General features: G+C 44.2%; 1 protein-coding gene and 1 long non-coding RNA gene across 3 annotated transcripts in view; both read left to right on the forward strand.

Annotated features, from left to right (window-relative positions):
* Positions 1-19,557, forward strand: part of LOC126523968 (protein 5NUC-like) — a 648,261-nt gene that overhangs the window by 420,858 nt on the left and 207,846 nt on the right. For both annotated transcript variants that reach the window (XM_050172368.3, XM_055067017.2), the window contains one exon: positions 17,883-18,086. In XM_050172368.3, coding sequence (XP_050028325.1) covers positions 17,883-18,086 — 204 coding nt within the window. The remainder of the gene's footprint in view (positions 1-17,882; positions 18,087-19,557) is intronic.
* Positions 1,203-10,650, forward strand: LOC126523970 (uncharacterized). Its single transcript, XR_007597830.3, has 5 exons — positions 1,203-1,590; positions 3,866-4,008; positions 4,974-5,042; positions 6,098-6,178; positions 8,506-10,650. It is a non-coding gene; the product is annotated as an uncharacterized lncRNA (long non-coding RNA).

Consider the following 19,557-nt stretch of genomic DNA (forward strand, 5'->3'; position numbering starts at 1 on the left):
CTGTAGCACATTTCATCTTTTATATATTTACTTGGCCATTTACATCATTTTACCGCATTTGAACAAATAAGCCAATCCGAAAAACATGTGCTTGGCGCATTATAGTCTGCACGGCTGCTGCGCCATCACAATCCCAAATCATCATCATCATCACCATCATCAGCGTGCACTCCTGATTGCAAGAGCAGTGCTATAGCTTTCAATTTGTCAACCTCAGTTTTTCCCAAGCCGTGCTGCTTCGGAAAGAAATCTGACTGCGCTTCATGCTTGACAGCAGAAACCAGCCAAAACAACTTTGGTAAAGCATAGGTCGGGCTTTGTGTGATAATATGCGGTACGCGGGACTCCGAAGCATAAACATATGATGACAGTGCGCCGTGCGATGGCGAAGAGGACAGCGACTGTTTGCACACACCCGCGGGAGAGCCGCCATCTTTATCGACACGATTTCAGAGCGCCGACAGTGGCGCCTCGAAAAGCATGGCGCGAGAGAGTGTGGCGTGAGCAGTGCGCGAGGTTCGGCGTTCGAGGGCAACAAGAGCTTCCTCGCTGGGCGTCTGGCCCATAGGAGCTATCGCCGCCCGCGTCACTACGCCACACCCGAGTCAACGCTGTCGCCCGCTGAGAGGCTAACTCGCCCCGCTCTTCCGCTGGGCAACTGGTCCAGGAGGGCTGGCGGTCCTGAACCGTGGTGATCGAGCGTTCGGGTGAGCGGCCACAGGGCTACCCCGCCAGCTGTATACGTGACCCGGTGACTGCGGCCGTGGGATCCCGAGCAGAAACCGCGCCGGAGGAAAACCGGGCACGCGGAGGCTCCAGTATACCGACTGCGGCGCAGGGCCACCTGAGCCCCGCGAGGCGGTCCGACACTGCTGTCCGACACGGCTGTCCGACCCTGCTGGCCGACACTGCTGGCCGACCTCGCTGGCCGACATCGGTTCCACGAGGTCTCCGACACGGCGACACGCGCTTCCGCCTGAACTGTAGGCCGATTATAATTGACCGATACATATATACACTCTAAAAACTACGAAGGGTATCGCAGGAGTGAAGCTGCCGGTTCACTCTTCAAAGCGTCGTTTTACTCTCGCAAAATGTCGAGTAGAGTGAAATGCATTGTTCACTCTGTCACCAAGGAGAGAGTGAAATGTGCTTTTCACTCTCCCCTTCAGAGAGAGAGAGTAAAAAGACTCTTGCGACAATAGAAAAGAGAGACTCTTGCAGAAATAGAAAACAAAACGTAGCGTAATCTTCTGCTTCAACTGTAGGTGGCTGGCCCCGAACATGGCAATGTATCATTCATGCACGCTGAGCAAAGAACACATCGTTTTGCTTCTAAGAGAACAGGCCGCCGCAGTTCAAAGGAACGCGTAGCGAGCGCTCTACTTTTTCACTCGGAGTGGCTCCACCGCGCGCGCGCGCGCTCAAGATCGCGGAACAACACAGCACCGGAGAAAGGTGACCCGTCCAGCGAGCAGCACAGCAGCAGCAAAGGCCAGCCAAGGGAGATCGTATGTCAGCCATCTCGCGTCGCCACGAAAACACGACAGTCGTTCGTCATGCCTTGGATATAACAGCAAATCCTCCACGGTAAGTGAATTCTAACTTAGGTGCACATTGTCCGTATATGTCATGCTATCGCCAGGAAGTCGTCGCTGCGCTTAGCCGACGCGATTGACAAAGGACTAGGCGTACGCGCTGTCTCTCGATGTCAATCGAAAAAGCCAGTCGTCGCGATAACTGCATGTGATTTTATCACTTTGCCGTTGTCCGTAAGAGCTTTAAAGATCGCAAACGCTGCCAGAACTATGGTATGTTCAATAAGACGCCAGGCGAGAGGACGCTTAAAATGGTTCGCTCACCAGCCTGTGATTCCGAGCCTATGCGGAGCGTGATTAGCGTGCGTTTTGTGTGTTTGAATTTATTCAGTTTGGCAGTCTACTGTGTACGGAACGCTGTTGAACTAACGAATCACATAACAGAAAGCGTCATTTTACTGGCAGCATGCTTTTTTTTATAAATAAACCGCGCGCTTGACGGTGTCTCGCGCAGGGGGAATCTGCGACCACTGAAGTTACGTGCAGTACCAGTGCTAGTTAGAAACTTTGCCGCAGGCATTCAGCTGCATGCTGCAAGAGGTCAGTTGGGCGCGTTATCTTGAACTTACTGAAAACGCATGAGGAATCCATGTTTTATGCTGAAAAAAGTATAAACCCCATATAAGCGATCTCGCGCGCGGCAGCTACAAGCGACGCGACGGAGATGGCTGTCGCATTCGCTCGTCGCCTACAAGTTGTACTCCGTGCGAGCGACGATTTTGAGCGACGCCTCCCCGGTCTTGCCGGCATGAGTGCTGCAGTCACGCGTGACGCGTGCTTTAGTAATTTACGTTGATGTATTCTACTATAAAAAGTAGCATAAAATATTTCCGGAGGTCTTGCAGTACGTTCTTATCCTTGCACGTATAAAAATTGAATCATTTGCTCGTTCCGCGCGACAATCGGTAGTATTTGTGCGATGTATGTACATCCAGTTCCGGCTTCGCGCTATTGGCTAGTCGCTCATAGCACTTCTGGGCGACGAGCGACGATTTCTAGATTTCCAGAACCGAGCCATCTGTTCAAGCGACGGCCCGTTTTGTCGCTCGAAGCCGTCGCTCGTCGCCGTCGCGCACTAAATCGCTCTCACAGTGTTTATCCCTAAGACTGAACTGTTTTTGCTCATGTTGAAATGGTGTGATTATAGGTCTGGTTTTGTCTCCTGTTGCGGTTTTCGTGCACGGTGCGAAACTGAAAGGATGCTTATGTCTACGAACTCGGTGAATTGTCGAGCAGCTAGTTACGCATCGGCATCGAATATAACGGCTGCTGTGTGGAATTACAATTGCAGGGGCGCTTTGCATACGCTTATTGTTTTGGACATGCCTGTGCATTTGCTAATATGAGTTGGCGTGTCAGAGTTATGTCATATGAACAGCTAAATCAGCCTTCCTCTGGGGGTTACAAGCGTAATGTGTGCATTTTGCTATAGCATGGCAGATCAAGATGTGTTTATCGCTTGAATATTTTTAGTAGAGAAATTAAATATCAAAATAAAATGTTGCTGTAATTCCGTGTTACCAGTCTGTCGTACACAGAACAATAGGTTGGTGTAATAAACTAATAACTGCGGTTTAACTGCAACTTTTACATGCCTACAAGAATCTAAAATGCTAGATTTCAAACTGCAGCAGTAGTCGGGTCTGTCAAAAATGAACTCCACTGCGCACCTCATGCATGAAAATAAGTTCATGCCTTTTAGTAAGCTTAGATGCAGGCCGCAGTGAACTTGTTAGTATTGAAATGTAGGTAAGCTTGCCATAACAAGCCTTGTTGCCCTTTTTTATAGGCACATCCATATATCCATTGAGCTGAAGGACAATATTTTCATCCCTACTGAGCATCATGTTTGCAGCTATAATCCTCAAATTATGGCTTCAGCAGTGGCACAACCAGGGATGGTGCGGGGGGGGGGGGGGGGGGGGCACACTGGGCACGTGCTTAGGATGTGTCACAAGTGGTGTTTGCGATACACCAGGCTCATGACAGACCTATGACGTCTGAAAATGACCAATATTCTATTCATTAGCAGGAGTATTCTAACATTCATGAAAAACAAGGATGAACTGTGGTTTATATGTTTTTTTTGCTTAAATCTAAAAATTGAAGTTAGTTTAGCAGTTGACTGTTGCAGTCATGTGGATGTTTTGCATGCATTTCACTAGGAAGACTAAGAGCTAAGACTTTTTTATTGCCATGGCCTTGACTGTCTTGATGTTGTTTTGCACCATGCCCTTGTGTTGACTTTTGCATACGATATTTTTCAGGCACCCGCTTTATATAACGCAAGAAGGCAGCTGCAAGGACACGAGGATGTGAAAGAGCCAGTGCAGCGCGACTTCACGTAGTGCAGAGGAGCCAATGCCAAAAAATCAAAATACATTGGCATGTTATTTGGACAACAAAACTAGTATGTGGGTATATTGGGTGTACCATTTGACCAAATGTCAACAAAATCAAGATACAGTATGTTACACGAAGATGAAAATTCTCACGTGCTCCAGGCAGTCATCTTAACATGGTATATTTATGTAATGTCTCTGATTGGAAAGTCAAATCAAGTATGCTCTCTGGAGACAAACACATAGCAGCAAGTGTCATTGAAAAGTTAAAAATGTGTTTTAAGAAAGCTGATTAGTTCTGAGAAGTGACTGCTTTTTGTCTTGCCTCTCAACAGATATATCCATGTGATAAAAAAATAGTGGTACAATGAAATTGCATATTTGCTTAGCGACATGATACATACTTGCAATGAGCACTGTGCCTGTGTTTACTATAAAAAGCAACAGCCCATGCTTGGTTAGGTTAGGTCCACTACAACATGCAGGCATGGGTGATTGGCGCTTTTTTTATTTCTGTGTCGTGAGGTTTATTGACGTGCGTATAGGTGCAGTGGCACGCAGTATGGCTAGTACATAAAAGGGGGGGGGGGCAGATATATGTAGCTCACTGTACACGACACAGGGCAAAGGAAATGCGTGTTCAGCAACTATGTTAAATGCCATGTACGTAAATTTTACAACGCTACTCGTTCGAAGCGCGCACAGGTGCATATTGAAGAAAAGTTTCCAGGGTAGATAATTTAGTTCGTGATTTACACTAATTTTGCTCTAACCACGAGACATAATAATTTGAATATACTGCACGGAAAAACTTAGAGCGAATTAAATTGTGTGTCAGCTTCGTGTGGATACATATAGTCTTTCCTATGCATTAGGTTTTTTGCCTAATGCATTAACAGTTGACAGCCTATCTTATGATGTGTACTCTGTTTACATTAGAGTTGTTTATTAGTTTACTCGTTTGTTTTGCGACTGATGAAATGCCGGCATATATATATTTTCAACATTTGACATAACCCTGTATGTTTTGCAGGGACAACCCAGGACGTGCATTTCTCAACACCCAGTCAACTGCCAAAAGTGACTCAAACACAGGCCACCAGTAAGTGGACATCAGTTGCGATTTCACATTATGCAGTTGGCGGCTGCCTTGTACGGAGGCTTTTTTTCTTAATGAGATGGTGATGTCGTTCTAGTGTACATTTTGACCACAAAGGTGCGATCACGTCTCACAGAGGCATATATGGTTGCTATTCTCTGCGAGGGACGTGTTCTCGTGTTCGTGAAGCATTTGTGTTTGGCAGTATTGTCGCCCAATGAGTCGGATATAAACACTAACTCGCCACTGCCGGCAAGTAGTTGCGAGAAACGCATTATGACGCTGTAAAGTTATTTCATTAATTCGAAGGAAAGTTTTGCAGCAGGAAAAAAGGTTGCTATTCCAGGTAAACATGTCTTTTTCTCACAGGTTATTTAGCCAAACTGTGGATGCATGAAATTCGTGACTTATGAATAGATTTTAATTTATTCTTTAGTAATGCTTCTAAAAGAGACTAGAAATAGCATGTGACTACCTCTGCAATCAGCAGACCATACACTTACAGTCATAAGTGGCAGTTCCATGCAGTCTCGCACTTTATATAACCTTTCCTTTCAGCAACATTGGAACTGGTGGCTGCGTTTTCAGAAGGAGAAGTGCACTTGACACTGTATATGTATGTGTGAATTCGGTTTTCTTTGTATGTGTCGGCTCACTGACAAACAGTGCAAAAATCTGTTGTACCATGAGCCTGACGACGCCTTCTGCTGCTAGAAATGCGGCACTTCGTATTTTATAGTACTGCATGACATTTAAATCAAAGCTGCCACATAAAATGATCAAGAAAACTAACCGCTGTTATAGCTGTTTTCCTCAAAGAACGCTTGTCCTTTATGGGCTGTGTTAATCTGAGCTCAACACCGATGTTTCAGTAGTATTATCCCTTAGTGAGTGAGAGATTGGGGGCAATTAATCGTGTTAGTGTTTAAGTGGTGTCCTAATTATGTGCATTTGTTCCAACAAAGTTGTCTAGATTACTTCATTGTGTAGTGTAAAGCTTATGAAACCATCAGCAACTACTGAGTTGCTAACACGCATATGGATTTGTCACTATACAGGTGGAACTCGGCTGTACCACTGCAGTGCTGCGGAAATTGCCAGCACCAGCGGCTTTGCAACAGCTGTTTCGCAGCATGTCGGTGTGAGTTAATTTATAATTATGTTGGGATGGGCTAGTATTATGGACCACTGTTACTCTGTATTGTGACAGATCCATATGATAAGGGATGTAATGGGCACAGCGAAAACCTTTGAATTTTTTACTATGGTACATAAACAGGCTCTCCTTTTCGTCACTGGAGCAGGAGAGAAGGGCATGCAGGCACTCCTGAATGTACATATATTTCAAAACATGACACACACACACACACACACACACACACACACACACACACACACACACTTAAACTAAAGGCAGGGACGTTCCATCTTTCATCTTGAATTGTGCAGCGCTAAAATACAACACAGACCACAGAGAAGCACACATATTAACAGGCTTGATACACGCGTTAGTTCAACAGATTTGATACTTCAAGTGTGCTATTTTACACAAGGGGGAAGGGAAAGGGGAGAAAATCTGAAAAAAAAAGTGGAGTGGAAAAAAAGGAATCGTGCCAAAAAGCATGAGAAGCATCGCGCAGCCAGGATCACCAGCAGGACATCTAAAAAGCACTCTGATAAAATTACATACAGGACAACCTTACGTATAGTTTGTTTCAATCAACTCAGATCACATGCAGCCATTACTGCAATCAAGTTGTTTCCTTATGTCATATGAGGGAATGATGTGGGCCCAAAAAACTGTTTAGAGCTGAAGGATTTTGTTCCATGCTAGCCTCATTGCCTGCTTTTTTATCACATTGTTATCAGCTGCTTATGTTAGGGACAAAAATTAAGAGTACGAACTGTTTCCCGATTTGCCATTCCACACAACATGTCTTTGTGACTATATGTACATGCAGATGATCCATAGTTGAAAAATATTCAGTACAGTAGAATCTCATTACAAGATGCACTTGGTTGTAAGAGACATCTGAAAATGGTTTGGTTGGTTTTCCGATGTTTGCCACGTTAACAATACTGTATACAAGAGACACCTTTGTTACTAAGGATGACTTTTTAAGTATTCACTACTTCGAAGGGACACAACCCAGACACATTCACTTTGTGCACCTTGTGTGCTCCGAAGGGCGTAAAGATCACGCAACCCTTACACAAGTCAATCGCGCATGTCTCTTTTAGCATGAACCAGAAAAGGAGGGCAACGAGGACAGTGCAGGGCAGAAAGTGTCGGCAGTTGAAGCTGACGAGCGTCTAAGAGCACCTCAAAGGTACTGCGAGCAACAAGGCTTGCAAAGTGAAGTGTTTAAATTCCAGAAGTTGGGAAGGGAGCTAACACAATCTACAGTCACTTAAAAGCTGTGAATGTCTTCTTTAAAGGGCCCCTAAACCACCGAGGTTGAAATTTAGTTGCGGTGTTGCAGTTCTACACAATAAGGCAATGAACAGGTAGCCACGAGAATTTTTCGAAACGGTGCAGTAATAGTGGAGCTACGTGTGTTTGATTATCGAAAAGTAGTCCCCACTCATGTTACTCTTTCATCTGGTACACGCCATATGGACAGTATCGTCTTTTCCTTGCCTAGTACACCTCCAAATGTTACGGGAGAGGCCAACACCAACGAGTTCTGTTGCTGCCGCGCTGGCCCGTCGTCCTGCGAGGGGTGGCGCTAATACAACGGAACTGTATGGTGACTCGTGTTGAAGAGCCTCATAGGGAGACCCTTCTGTTGGCGTTTCTGTTCTTTGCCCCCATTGGCTGCCCACAATGGCATCGCGCGCAACGCGACGAGGAAGAAGGAGTGTGTGTATTTGCTTGCAGGTCTTGCCAGCAGTCGTACACTTTCGTTCGACCAATCGACAGCACCGGAAACTGGTGACATCATCAGAGACAGCCTGGTGACGTCAGGACAAACTGGGGGGTGCAGAGTAGGTCCAGAGAGGCGCACGGGGTCATTTTCTTCATATTGTGGTGCTCCGGCAGTGCTACGCACTCTGGCATTTGGCTTCGTCGATCGTGACGGCATTCTGATTTCGATACGCGTGTTTACTTGAAATGTTCAAAAAATGTCGAGAAGTGGTTTAGGGGCCCTTTAAGCCACCCTGAGCATTTATTCCTTCCGATATATCAAAACATACTTTAGTGATGATGCATAATAAAGTGATCTAGTCTGGCTCCTCAGTGTCTCAAAATTTTTGGTTTCGAGAGACATGTTTCCCGTGCCTCTTGAATATCTTCTGATGAGGCTTTACTGTAATATACAGAACAATTGTGTAACTCCTCCTGCAAGTATTATTCATTAAGCCCGGTCACTTATGTGGAAAGCTTGTGGTTAAGTCATGAGGTCCGTACTTTTTAGAGCTACGTTTATTAATTCATGCTGTTCTTATTGGTTCTTTGATGCAGGAGACAATGCCTACGAAATTATTGGCCCTGATCATGAGAGCCCTCAAGGGGCAAACAACATCTCTGTTGCAGAAGTGAGCCCGATACCACTTGCAAGTTACCATGACAGATGACGCGGCAGCAATAGATACAGAGACTGCCATATGTACTGCAGCTGCAACAGTGTGCGAGGCAAGCAGCAGCGCGTCAGCATCAGCAGCAGTGCCAGAAGGAACCACACCAGGCCTGGTAGAGCAACATGTGTGCTATCGCTGACTTTTTTTGTAGTGGATACAACTCATTTACTCAACATACAAAAGCTTTTCACCACGACTGTGAGCCAGTGTTATTGCGCACCAAGTGCAAGACTAAGTTAGGTGTTATAACACAGTACAAGCATCACTTTAATATATGCAAATGCAAACATATTACAGTTGTTGCCTCCCCAGCCAGCCCACAGTGACAACAATGTGGAACACATGGTGGGACACACCTCTCCCCCATTACAAGATAGTAGAGACTGTCAGTGTTGTTGCTAGATTGACTGGTCTTTGTAGGCAACTAGAAGTACAACACAGGTGTCATAAGATTGTTGTTGATGTTGTTGTTGAAGAGGTAAAAAAGAAGTTTGATGCAGCTGAAGTGCCAACTGATATTGAGCAAATCAAAAGCAACCACCTGAGAAAGCAACACTATCGAAATTTGGGTATCTATGTGCCGCCAACTCTGGTAAGATTGGCATAGGACAGAAGTGTGATGAAAATTACACAGACACTGCTGTTGCATCATTGGCCACAGTGAGCAGTGACTTGTAGGGCAAGAGAGTCAACTGAAACTAACATTATGATATAGTGTCATGCTCCTATGTGACCACTTTTCAAGTTATTTTGCAAGATACAGCTTAACCTCCAGAAACGAGACTGCAACTTGTCTGTAAAAAAGCTTTCACAAAAAATTATTCATAACACTATTAACATAGCAGTATCTTTTTTTTGTGTCGGTTCGAGGTTCCCGGCTGTCCATTATTGCAAAAATTGAGGAAAAAAAGAACATGTGTCGTACTCACACCTTTTTAACAAGTACGAGGGGGACAGAACTTTTCTAGTCATGCATCTTCATCATACTATCAAGTTTTTAAATGCCTTTTATAATTATTATTACCAGTTATATCTGAGTGCATTGTATGCATGTAGCAGGTGTAAAATCAGGTCAGTTGGATCATATGCCTTATCTGCAAGCGAGCCCTATATTCAAGAAATTTGAATTAAAATAGTTACGTTAGAGACGCAGTCTTTCAGCACTTTATTGCCTGTGGTTTAAGCATTGCTCAATACTTTTGTGGGTGGCAATTTCAACCGGCACAGCACTGCGCTTTGCCACAGTCACATTTGTCTTCAAAGCGGTGTTTACCATTTGTGTTGATCTGTTTGTGTATGCATAGAGCAAGTTCTTTAATTTATATTTTTCTGCATTCTTGTACTTGCACTAAGCTTGTATAAGGCAGTTACAAAATGTGCGTCACTATAACGAACTGTTCTCTTGAGCTTACACTTGCAAATAATCGTGTTCAGATGGCCGCACTTCTATGCGGGTGCACCGCTAGCTTTGTGTATGTTCTCATGTTTGTATAAAGCTTATATAAGCTAGTTAGAAAATGTATGTCACTAAGCATTGTGATATTCTTTAAAGAACTGCTTGGTTGGTTTTACACTTGTGAATTAGTATTGAGGCGGTGGTATTCCCACGTTTGCCCACTGCTAGCTTTCTGTGTCCTCACGTGTTTGTATTAAGTTTCTAAAAGGGAGTTACAACATGTACGTCACTAAGCGCTGTGATATTTTTTAAAGAACTGCTTTGTTGGTTTTACACCTGTGAGTAATAGTACTCGGTTGGCACTAGCCATGTGTAGGTACACAGGGACCATTTGTATACATTATGCACATGTAAAGCAGTTACAAAGTGTATGTCACTAATTACTGTGATATTTGTTGAATTGCTGTGATGGTTTTACACATGTGAATAATAGTGGTCAGGACACAGTACTTGCGGTGTATAGTTGAATTTATACACTGCCAAGACATGGGCTGTATACGTACCAAAAGAAATGTATGTCATTATATTGTTGCGATTATTACTGTTTGGATTTTATTAAACTGTAATAAAATTGCTTCTTGTATCTATTGAGGTATGGCAATTTGTCATGCAACCAAACTGAGGACCTGAACTTGTGCATACAAATAAACAGCTAATTTAAGAGTATACTGCTCATATTCTGCTAAACCAGTTTAACAAATCTTGTACTACAATGCTGGAAAAATGACAGAGCTGACTCGGATGTACAGAAAAGTTCTGCACTGGCTGAAGGACTGCCCCACACTGGAGTTCGTAATGTTGCGTTCATTGGAGTAGAACAGAAAGTGCACTTCTATTAAATATGCGACAGTCGGTGCAGAAACATAAGGCAGACGAGCGGATGTGGCACATTTTTTTCAGGGCCCTCCATGCCTACTACTGCATTTCTAGTCTTCCTGTGCTCTGCGTATAAGCCCCTGTTCAGCCATGGTTTTTACTCCATGACAGTTGTTCTACTGGGTTCGTAGCAATATTGAAGAAAAAAATTCAATGGTATTCAAGGACTTTCGAGGCCCTGACACAGTAACTTCAAGGACCTCGTGCAATGTGTGTAGTAGTTTGGACAGGCAATAACTTGTTCAAGAACACCGTTAACCTTAATGCAAACAAAAGAAAACAAAACAAATCGCATTTCAGTGATTTCAAACATTTGAAAGACTGCTTATTTGCCTTTCACCGCCCGCCACTAAACGCACACAAGGAAGCATTTCAAGAAAGCGCTCAAAGTTTTTCTGCAATAGCACAATTAACTACTTGGACCTGCAACATTTGCAGTTTTTGAATACTCTTTGGTTTGACAGTGTATGTGATGTCATCTGTTGCCTCAGCTTTTCTCACCATCAAATAAGCAATAGTCATTTCTAATTTCTTTTTATTGTGTCTGTCGCTCTCAATTTACTCTTCACGGCTTCTCTTCGAATGCCTCAACTGCTGAGCTTCCTGCTTCTGCTCCTCCAAGCACATTTGTCGCCGGTTCCATGTGCATAAAACTGGTATCTGCAGCTCCTTTGTAATTTCAACTTTAAGGATGTCGCTTTCCTTCTATTACCTCCAGCGACAATTTTCTGTAACATGCGAAAGAGTGTCACAGAAGGGAAAAAAAGCGCTTGGCAATGTCTGCTAAGTCTAGCCAAGTGTACAAGTCTAAGGACTTTCCAGTACTTCTAAAAATTCAAGGGTTTTCAATGCCTTGAAAATGGCATTTTAGAAATAAAGGATTTTCAAGGATCACTACAAACCCTGGATTCTAGCACCTAAATAATTTTACAAGCTTATTTTGGCATGGAGTTAGGAAATTCATGCTTTCTAGCTAACGCTGCACTATCTCTGTATAGTGAAGCCACGAGAGCGCAACTATTTTGGAGTAAAGAAAAATACTGAAAGCTTTTAATACCACTCTTCTTTTTTCTATCGAGCTTCGTATTGCCTAGTTAAGTTTACGAATGTGCCTGGTTTTGGTGGGCGTTTCTTCGACATTTTCTGGAAGAAGCAGATGTCTAGCCCCCGTATTCAGAAATGTATCTTATTACAAAGCTCATGCTTGACTTGATATAAACGACGCCTGGTGCGAACGTCCCCCAAGACGCTCACTGCCTTTCTTTTGGTGCGTTCACGACTTGCGTCGTTTAGATCAAGTCAAGCATGGGCTTCAAGTTATGATGCATTTCTGCATATGGGGGTAAGCGTGCACAATTCCGGGCAACGCACTGTGCCGTTGACACTGAGAGAAAACGGGGAAAACAGAGTTAACCACTTATGCTCCTAAACTTTCGCGTACCTGTGGTGTGCGTGTATCGTGGAAGAAGAAACAGCGCAAACACAAGGACGAAAAAAAGCATCAACCACACCAGCGCTTCGTGGTGTGGCATGTTTTTGCGTCGTCCTTGTGTTGCGCTGTTTTTCCTAAAATGCTCAACCAACTAGCCGGCAAGCCCATCCTGTGCATATATAAATTGAACACACGCATGAGTGTAGATGGTCTTCGAAGCTTTTAGAACGAGCACTGCCACAGGATACGAGCAGTGCACGCGTAACAAGTGGACACATAAGTCATTTAAACATGCGTGCTAATGCATTTGACGCGGCTATCGGCATAAGCAGTCTCCAAATGCTGGAATGCATGCGCTTCAAAACGCTAACGATCCGCTGCTAATGCAGGACAACAGCTCACAGCGGATTGAACCAAACTCTAAACTAATGCACTTGAAAAGAACGCCTACACGGCAGCGTGAGGCACGTCGAAATGCCTGGTACTGGCGTCGCAGTTGCTCACCAGTATACGCGCGAATTAAATTCACATACGTGGATGGTTGGCACAATACTTTGTATCCGCGTATTTTGGAGAACATGGACTGGAGAAGCACTCGATCATGAGCTGAACGGCACATTTGTTATTTTCCTGCGGTGACGACAAGCCGTGGATAGTTCTCACGTTGTCGTCTACGTTGTCTTCCTTTGTTAGTCGTAGCAAGGAATGGAAATGATGCAAACGCACACGTATTCCAGTACACAACAGCACAGCACACTGCAGAGAAACCCCACCCACCACAGCCGATTCATCAAATACGTTTGGTATATATATAACCTCTAAACGAACACGACTGGGCGTGGCGGCGCTGTGGTGTAATGGTTATGATGTGCGTTTTGAATTGTACAAATGCGAGTGTACGCGGGTTCGAATTCACATGATCTACAGAGCACTGTGATTCTTGATAAGTATGTGATTCCCTTGACAATTGTGTTCTAATTAGATTGTGTGACTCCTGATTGTGAAATTTGCGAAGATATTTGCAGATTAAGTGTCAATTCGCTTTTTTTTCTCCTCAGTGGCGTTCGTGACGCATACGCATAGGCCGCTTCAGTGCAGTCACGCCTCACGGTAGGCAGCAAATAGCCAGGAAAAAATGACTTTAAAATCTTGCATAACTTTGCTCACGCCTATTCTGAAGGCCGCTTGGAATCGGGCCAGTGTCTGAGGAGCCGCCTAGGGAACAGTATATCAGCGGCCCTAATTTGATCTGATTTCCTGCCTGCATGCGTGACCAGGACTTGGCTAAGAGGGTATTGGGAAGAGTACTAGCACTCTGTTCTGAAGGAGTACAAGCACTCTGTTTGGGGGAGTAGAAGTACTCGGTCTGGCGGTGTACTATTAACCCTGCGGGGAGAGTATTAGCACTCTGCGGAAGAGTACTAGCACTCCCTGTGGGAAGAGTATTATCACTCTGCGGAAGAGTACTAGCAATCCCTTGCGGTGGAGTAACAAAACTCTGTCAGGAGGAGTTGACCTACTCTCTCTCCAAGAGGGTCGATCTACTCTCGAAAAGAGAGTGAAATATGGGACAAGCAGTTACTCCCTCAAACAGAGTGCCCGGCACTCCCTTAGTTTTTAGAGTGTATAGCTGCATGTCGTCTGAGGTATTTTGGGGAACTGTCGCGTGTGTGTGCCGTTTTCTATACGTTATGTGCGTCAATACAAGTCTGATGTGTGCTTCTGCGTGCTGCTTCCGCCTCTTTCTGAAGTGATCCTGCACCCAATGACATCACACTTGGCGTGTGCGAAGCCAGCGAGCGCGCGTGGCAGCAAGAGCGGCACCCACTCGCGAGGGGGCAGGACTTCGCGCGGTCCAATGTCCGTTCAATCAGATTAAACGGGCATTGCGCGGACACAGCTAAAAAGCTTCTTTATGCAAGAAAGCTGAGATGTGCAGACAGGACGCAAGAGAAGTGGACAAGAAGGTAGGCGAAGGTAGGTATGCGCTGCCGTCCAGAGGAAAAAGGAGCAGGTAAAACGCAAAAAAAAGAAGAACAGATATTTGTCCCGTGAAGCACAATAATAACAACAATTTTACTGACTGTCGTATGGGTGTGGTTTATACAGTTCCCTTTAGCTTTGGCCAGTTCTACGAAGGGAAAACGGGGCGGTGCGAGAATCAGGGGCTAATGGAACATAAATGGTCGTTAACTGGTGGATCGCCATCTAATCTTTCCCTACATTGCCAAGATGGTAACTGCACGCCAGAGTTCATTTCATTTCATTTATTAATACTGTCAGCCTCCTTCAGGGGCTGTAACAGAAGTAGAGAACACAAAACGAAACTGAACAGCAAAATAAACAGTACAGAACATATTTAAAACCATAGTTATACGTTAGTCAATAAATCATCTTGTGAAACACACACACAAACAAAACAAAAGTGCGTCACTAAGAAATCAGAACAACAGCCATCTTATGCAGCAGCAATCTGACCTCATCGCCCTGTGCTAGTGTCATAGATGAAATTTTCTAAGTGGCGTAGAAATTCAGCTAATGATGTCGACCGAACAGCAGAATCTGGAAGAGAGTACCAGTCTCTACAAGTTCGGGGAAAATAACTAAACTTCAAACAATTGTTTTATATAGTCGGTGATGCGATAAACTTACAATGACATTGCCTTGATGTATGATTAGTTTTGATCTCAAAGTAATCTGATTTATTTATTTTAAGATAATTATTGATAATGAAGTAAAGAATTTTTAGTCTTTCATATCTGGTTCTGGTTTCTAGTATTGGTAGTTTGGCTTGTAGGCACAAATCTGTTGAAGAATGGTTTCGGCGGTATTTATTAAAGATAAACCTTGCAGCGAGTCGCTGCATCCTATCTAGCTTGTGACAATTAGTTGCTGTGTGAGCATCCCATATTACTTTAGCTCATTCGATTATCCGTCTGACTAGGGTTTTGTAAGCGAGGCACTTTGCATCCGGAGTAGCACTGTGCATAGTGCATCGCAGGTGCTATAGTGTTTTAAAAGCTTTGGAAATGACATTTGCAATGTCGGTATTCCATCGTAGATATGATGTAAATGTTATGCCTAGGTATTTATGCTGATCGACTCTTTCGAGCATATAACCGTTGATTTGATAACTGTAATGAAGAACATTTTTCTTTCTTGTTAATGACATGAACACAGATTTTTAAAGTTTAATTCCATCTGCCAGTCGTTACACGAATAAACTATTACTTGCAGCTGTAAATTTAATTTAATCTGATCATCAACTGTATTTACGGTACTGTGCATCACACAGTCGTAAGCAAAAAGTCTTAATGAAACATCAATGTTACTTTGTAAATCACTAATAAAGATTTAGATGAACGTTAGATGAATGCGCGATATTGTACAGGCACAAGAATGAAGATACGCGTCTTATGGTGGAGGCATGGCATATGTGTAAAAGTGGAAGTGCGTGCGTGAGTCAGCCTTCGATTACTTTACATAAGGAAGAGATTAAGTGCTTTAACAGCTATCCCTCACATAGACCGGCACATGCACCCGACTGACACGTGGTGATATCATTCCAGAGCTTGCGCAGATGAGTTTTGTGTCTTCTTTCTTCTTTTCGCCTCAGTGCTTGCTTCAGTTGATAGTCGGCGTTCGTGTTGTCAACTTCTCCTCTCTTGTGTCCTGTCTGCACGCCTTTTTTGCATAATGAATCCTGACCAACTAGCTCAGCTTTCTGTCGTTCTAAAAAGCTTCCCAAAGCCGTCGCCGAGCATTTCAACCAACCATGTCGTAACTTTGATGAACCCTACATCTTAGTCAAATTTCCGTTCTGAACGAGAAAGAAAACACATCGAATCGTACCTCATCCATAAGTTCAAGACATTGCAACCAATAGGCATAAACGTTTCAAAGGGAGCTTTAGAATCTATTCCCTATTCTAAATTTCAAGCTATAGGCAACAACACTTTGTTTGGTTTCTTAGCGTATTTTTTTTTTCTATCTTTTTCTTCATTTTTCCCTTTTTTCTTCTTCTTCTTTCCGTTTTTTTTCTTCTTTTGTTGATTTATTCATACCATTTCACAATTTTTTTTCACGAAGACCGGTTTCTGCAGCTCCTTTTATTATCTCTTTCAGAGACACGACAACTCACGACCACTAGCGAATCAGGTAGTGGAGGGCTGCTGTGCACGCCGTCGACACGCCGGCTGACACACGGGCGTTGAAACGTAATTGACAGACGGCCCTGGCCTTGTACACAGCACTCCTTTAGGCTAAATTCGACACGCTAACACACCTTCGCTCGCTGTCGCGCCCACCCACCTTACGCCCTCTCCCCTTCAGGAGAACCCCACCTATATATACTGTGGCGAGGCAAGCATATCTCGCCTTGAAGAAGACAAGTCCACTTGTCGAAACGTTGGCTCCTGATTTCACGGTGTTCTCGTTTTGCTCATCGTATTTTCAGCAAAATGTTTCTGTGCTAAATTTTGTTCTCTCGAGCTTCTCTGTTGTTGCCAGATCTGTTTCACTCTGAACTACGCTTTTATTCGTGCCGGAGTTATCCCTAACATTCAAGGAGAAGACATATAAATACCCCTAAAAATGTTTATTTTCAATCTAAATGCGCACAACACATCAAGAATAAGCATAATCAATACAAAAAAAATATTTCGCGGAATTTTTTTCAGCAATAGGGGGAGAACTGTAGGCAGGAAACCGTAAGTGGGCTTCACCCGAGGCCGCCTAAGGCTTCGTTTGCAATTTGTATAGGCAACTCTCATCATGTGTGAACCACTATGGCGTACATTTAATTAGCTTTGCGTCAAATGTGTGACACCACTGCAGCTGGGTATCTTCCATCGACCTTTTTCCTCGGACCTTGCTTTTAAGAACAGTGAGTCGCATGCCAAACTTGTTCATCTCGTGTTTCTGCTTCAAAGCAACAAATGACGCTTCTTGCCTGCCATCTAGTGTTCGCCAAGGACACTTAGATAGACACTTTGTACTCGACAAGAAAAAAAAAATTCAGGTACTTTGCTTGTACGCAACACTCGTCGATAAGTGCTAATAACATCTGTGAGGTACTGCTGCACATCGTCCTTCGTAGATTTTACCGTCTTCATTCCGAAGGGCCGTTTGCGAATGCTTAGCTGGAGCTTACACGGTTTCTGAATGTTTTTGGGGCGCTTTTGACTCTTTTGCGAATGCTGTGCACCGAACATTCGCTTGTAGGTTTAATTTTCGCTTGCACTTCCTCACTCGCGATCTCTTTTTTTTTTTCGCAATTTGCTCCATCTAAGGAGCACCGTTTCTTCGTGTAATCCCAATTTCTCGATGATCTCGCTGCTACAGCGGTTCACAAGCGTAATTGCGAACGTAGGCCAATGACGGACAGTTAATGTAGCTAGGAGAAGCTTACAGCAATAAGCGTCATCTTTCAGCAAGCCGTAGTGCGGGCAAGTTGCAGTAGCGTACATGGTGACACCCACGTGGTATGGTTGTGCAGGGAGGGTTCGCTTCACCGACGAAGTGGAGTGCATCCGGCGGGAGGCGCAGAGGTTGCGGCGCGAGGAAGGCGTGCACGTGATCATCGCCATGGGCCACTCGGGCGTGCCTCGGGACGTGGAGATATGCGAGCGAGTGCCCGAGGTCAGCCTCGTCGTCGGCGGCCACACGCACACGTTCCTCTACTCGGGACCTACGGCGGATGGTGAGTGCGCGATTGAAACAAGCGAGCATTCGATAGTAGAGCGAGGGTAGAGCGGAACATTCGATAGTAGAGCTCAGATGGTAGAGCGGCTACCCCGGAAAGGCGGTGGTCCCTGGTTCGAGTCCCGGACTAGGACGAATTTTTCTTCAACTATGAGGCTTTTCTTTCGAGGAACCCATATGGGTTTCCTTTGTAGCAATTGCTACGATTGTAGCAATTGTAGCAATTGCTACTACGTCAAGCGAACATTCCTAAACGTTTATATGATTTATTGGTCCCTCCTGAGACACTTTTCTAGTATCAGTAGCTCAAGTGCCTACAAAGCGCACAAGGACGCCTTGTAATGGGCGCTTTATTTTTTACCTTTTGCTTACAGCCGCGAGCGCAGATGCATATGCACACCATTTGTAACATGAATTATTTCAAGAAGGATCGGCTTTTTTTTTAGTTACTGCTACTAATGCATGCATGATATCCTTGATACATGTAATGGACACTAAAGCTTCGCCTTTTTATATTTTCAGCTGGTGTGTAAAGCCACTCTTGTTCTTTAAGGTGGTGTTTTATGCTTTCTAAAGTATTAGAACTACAGTTGAAACTCAATTTAACGAAGTCATGACCACGCTCGAATCATTTCGTTCTATCAGGGCGTTCGTAATATCGAGAAAGAAATTTTTTGTTCCTTCCCAATCGAACATTATAACGTAGCGACACGCAAAGGCTACCACGGCATTGTATTTGTCGCTTATCCAGCCATATGTCGCATAAATCATGAAATGAAGAAAGCAATACCACCGCCCCTACCGAGGCGGTGTTGAGTCCGCTGCTCCGTGCATGGGCACAGCATGCAGCCTCGTCAAAATAAAGATAGGGTTGTGACCATGGCGCCTAGATATTTTAGCGCGATAGCCTTAAAGCGCACGCTCGAAGAAGAACGCGCCTGTGTCAAAATTAGGAAGAAATCACTGCTTTTTTTAGTCACTTATTTCAGAAAAAGTTTCGTTAAATCAAGTTCGGCCCAGTTTCTTTCGTTAATTTGTATTGATCATAACACTGAACCTTGTGTGTACCTGCCGGGGAAGGTAAAGTTCTTAGTTAGAACGGGAACTTGGTAAAATCGGGTTTCGTTAGATCGAGATCTAACATGAGTCACTCGTCAGCAGTGTACATGTGCTATAGTTATTTGTGCCTCGTCGTTCACTAGAAAAAGGACCGCAGGCATTTTCCGCAAGACATGTAAAATTTTATTCCAGGAGGATACAAGGATGACCGCGGAAGTAAGATGCAATTTTATAGCACACGAGCTGCAAGGCCATAGAGCGCCAAATTAATTGTTATCTTGTCACCGGAAGTAAAAAAACGTGAGTGGGAGAATTTGGCAGTTAAATAGCATAAAACAATGCTGTATCTCCCGTAATCGAGCGTAGATGCAAGCGTGAAATGACTACCAGCAAAGCTGGTTGGTTGGAAT

Source organism: Dermacentor andersoni, chromosome 6 (genome assembly GCF_023375885.2).
Source record: "Dermacentor andersoni chromosome 6, qqDerAnde1_hic_scaffold, whole genome shotgun sequence".
Lineage (NCBI taxonomy): Eukaryota > Metazoa > Arthropoda > Arachnida > Ixodida > Ixodidae > Dermacentor > Dermacentor andersoni.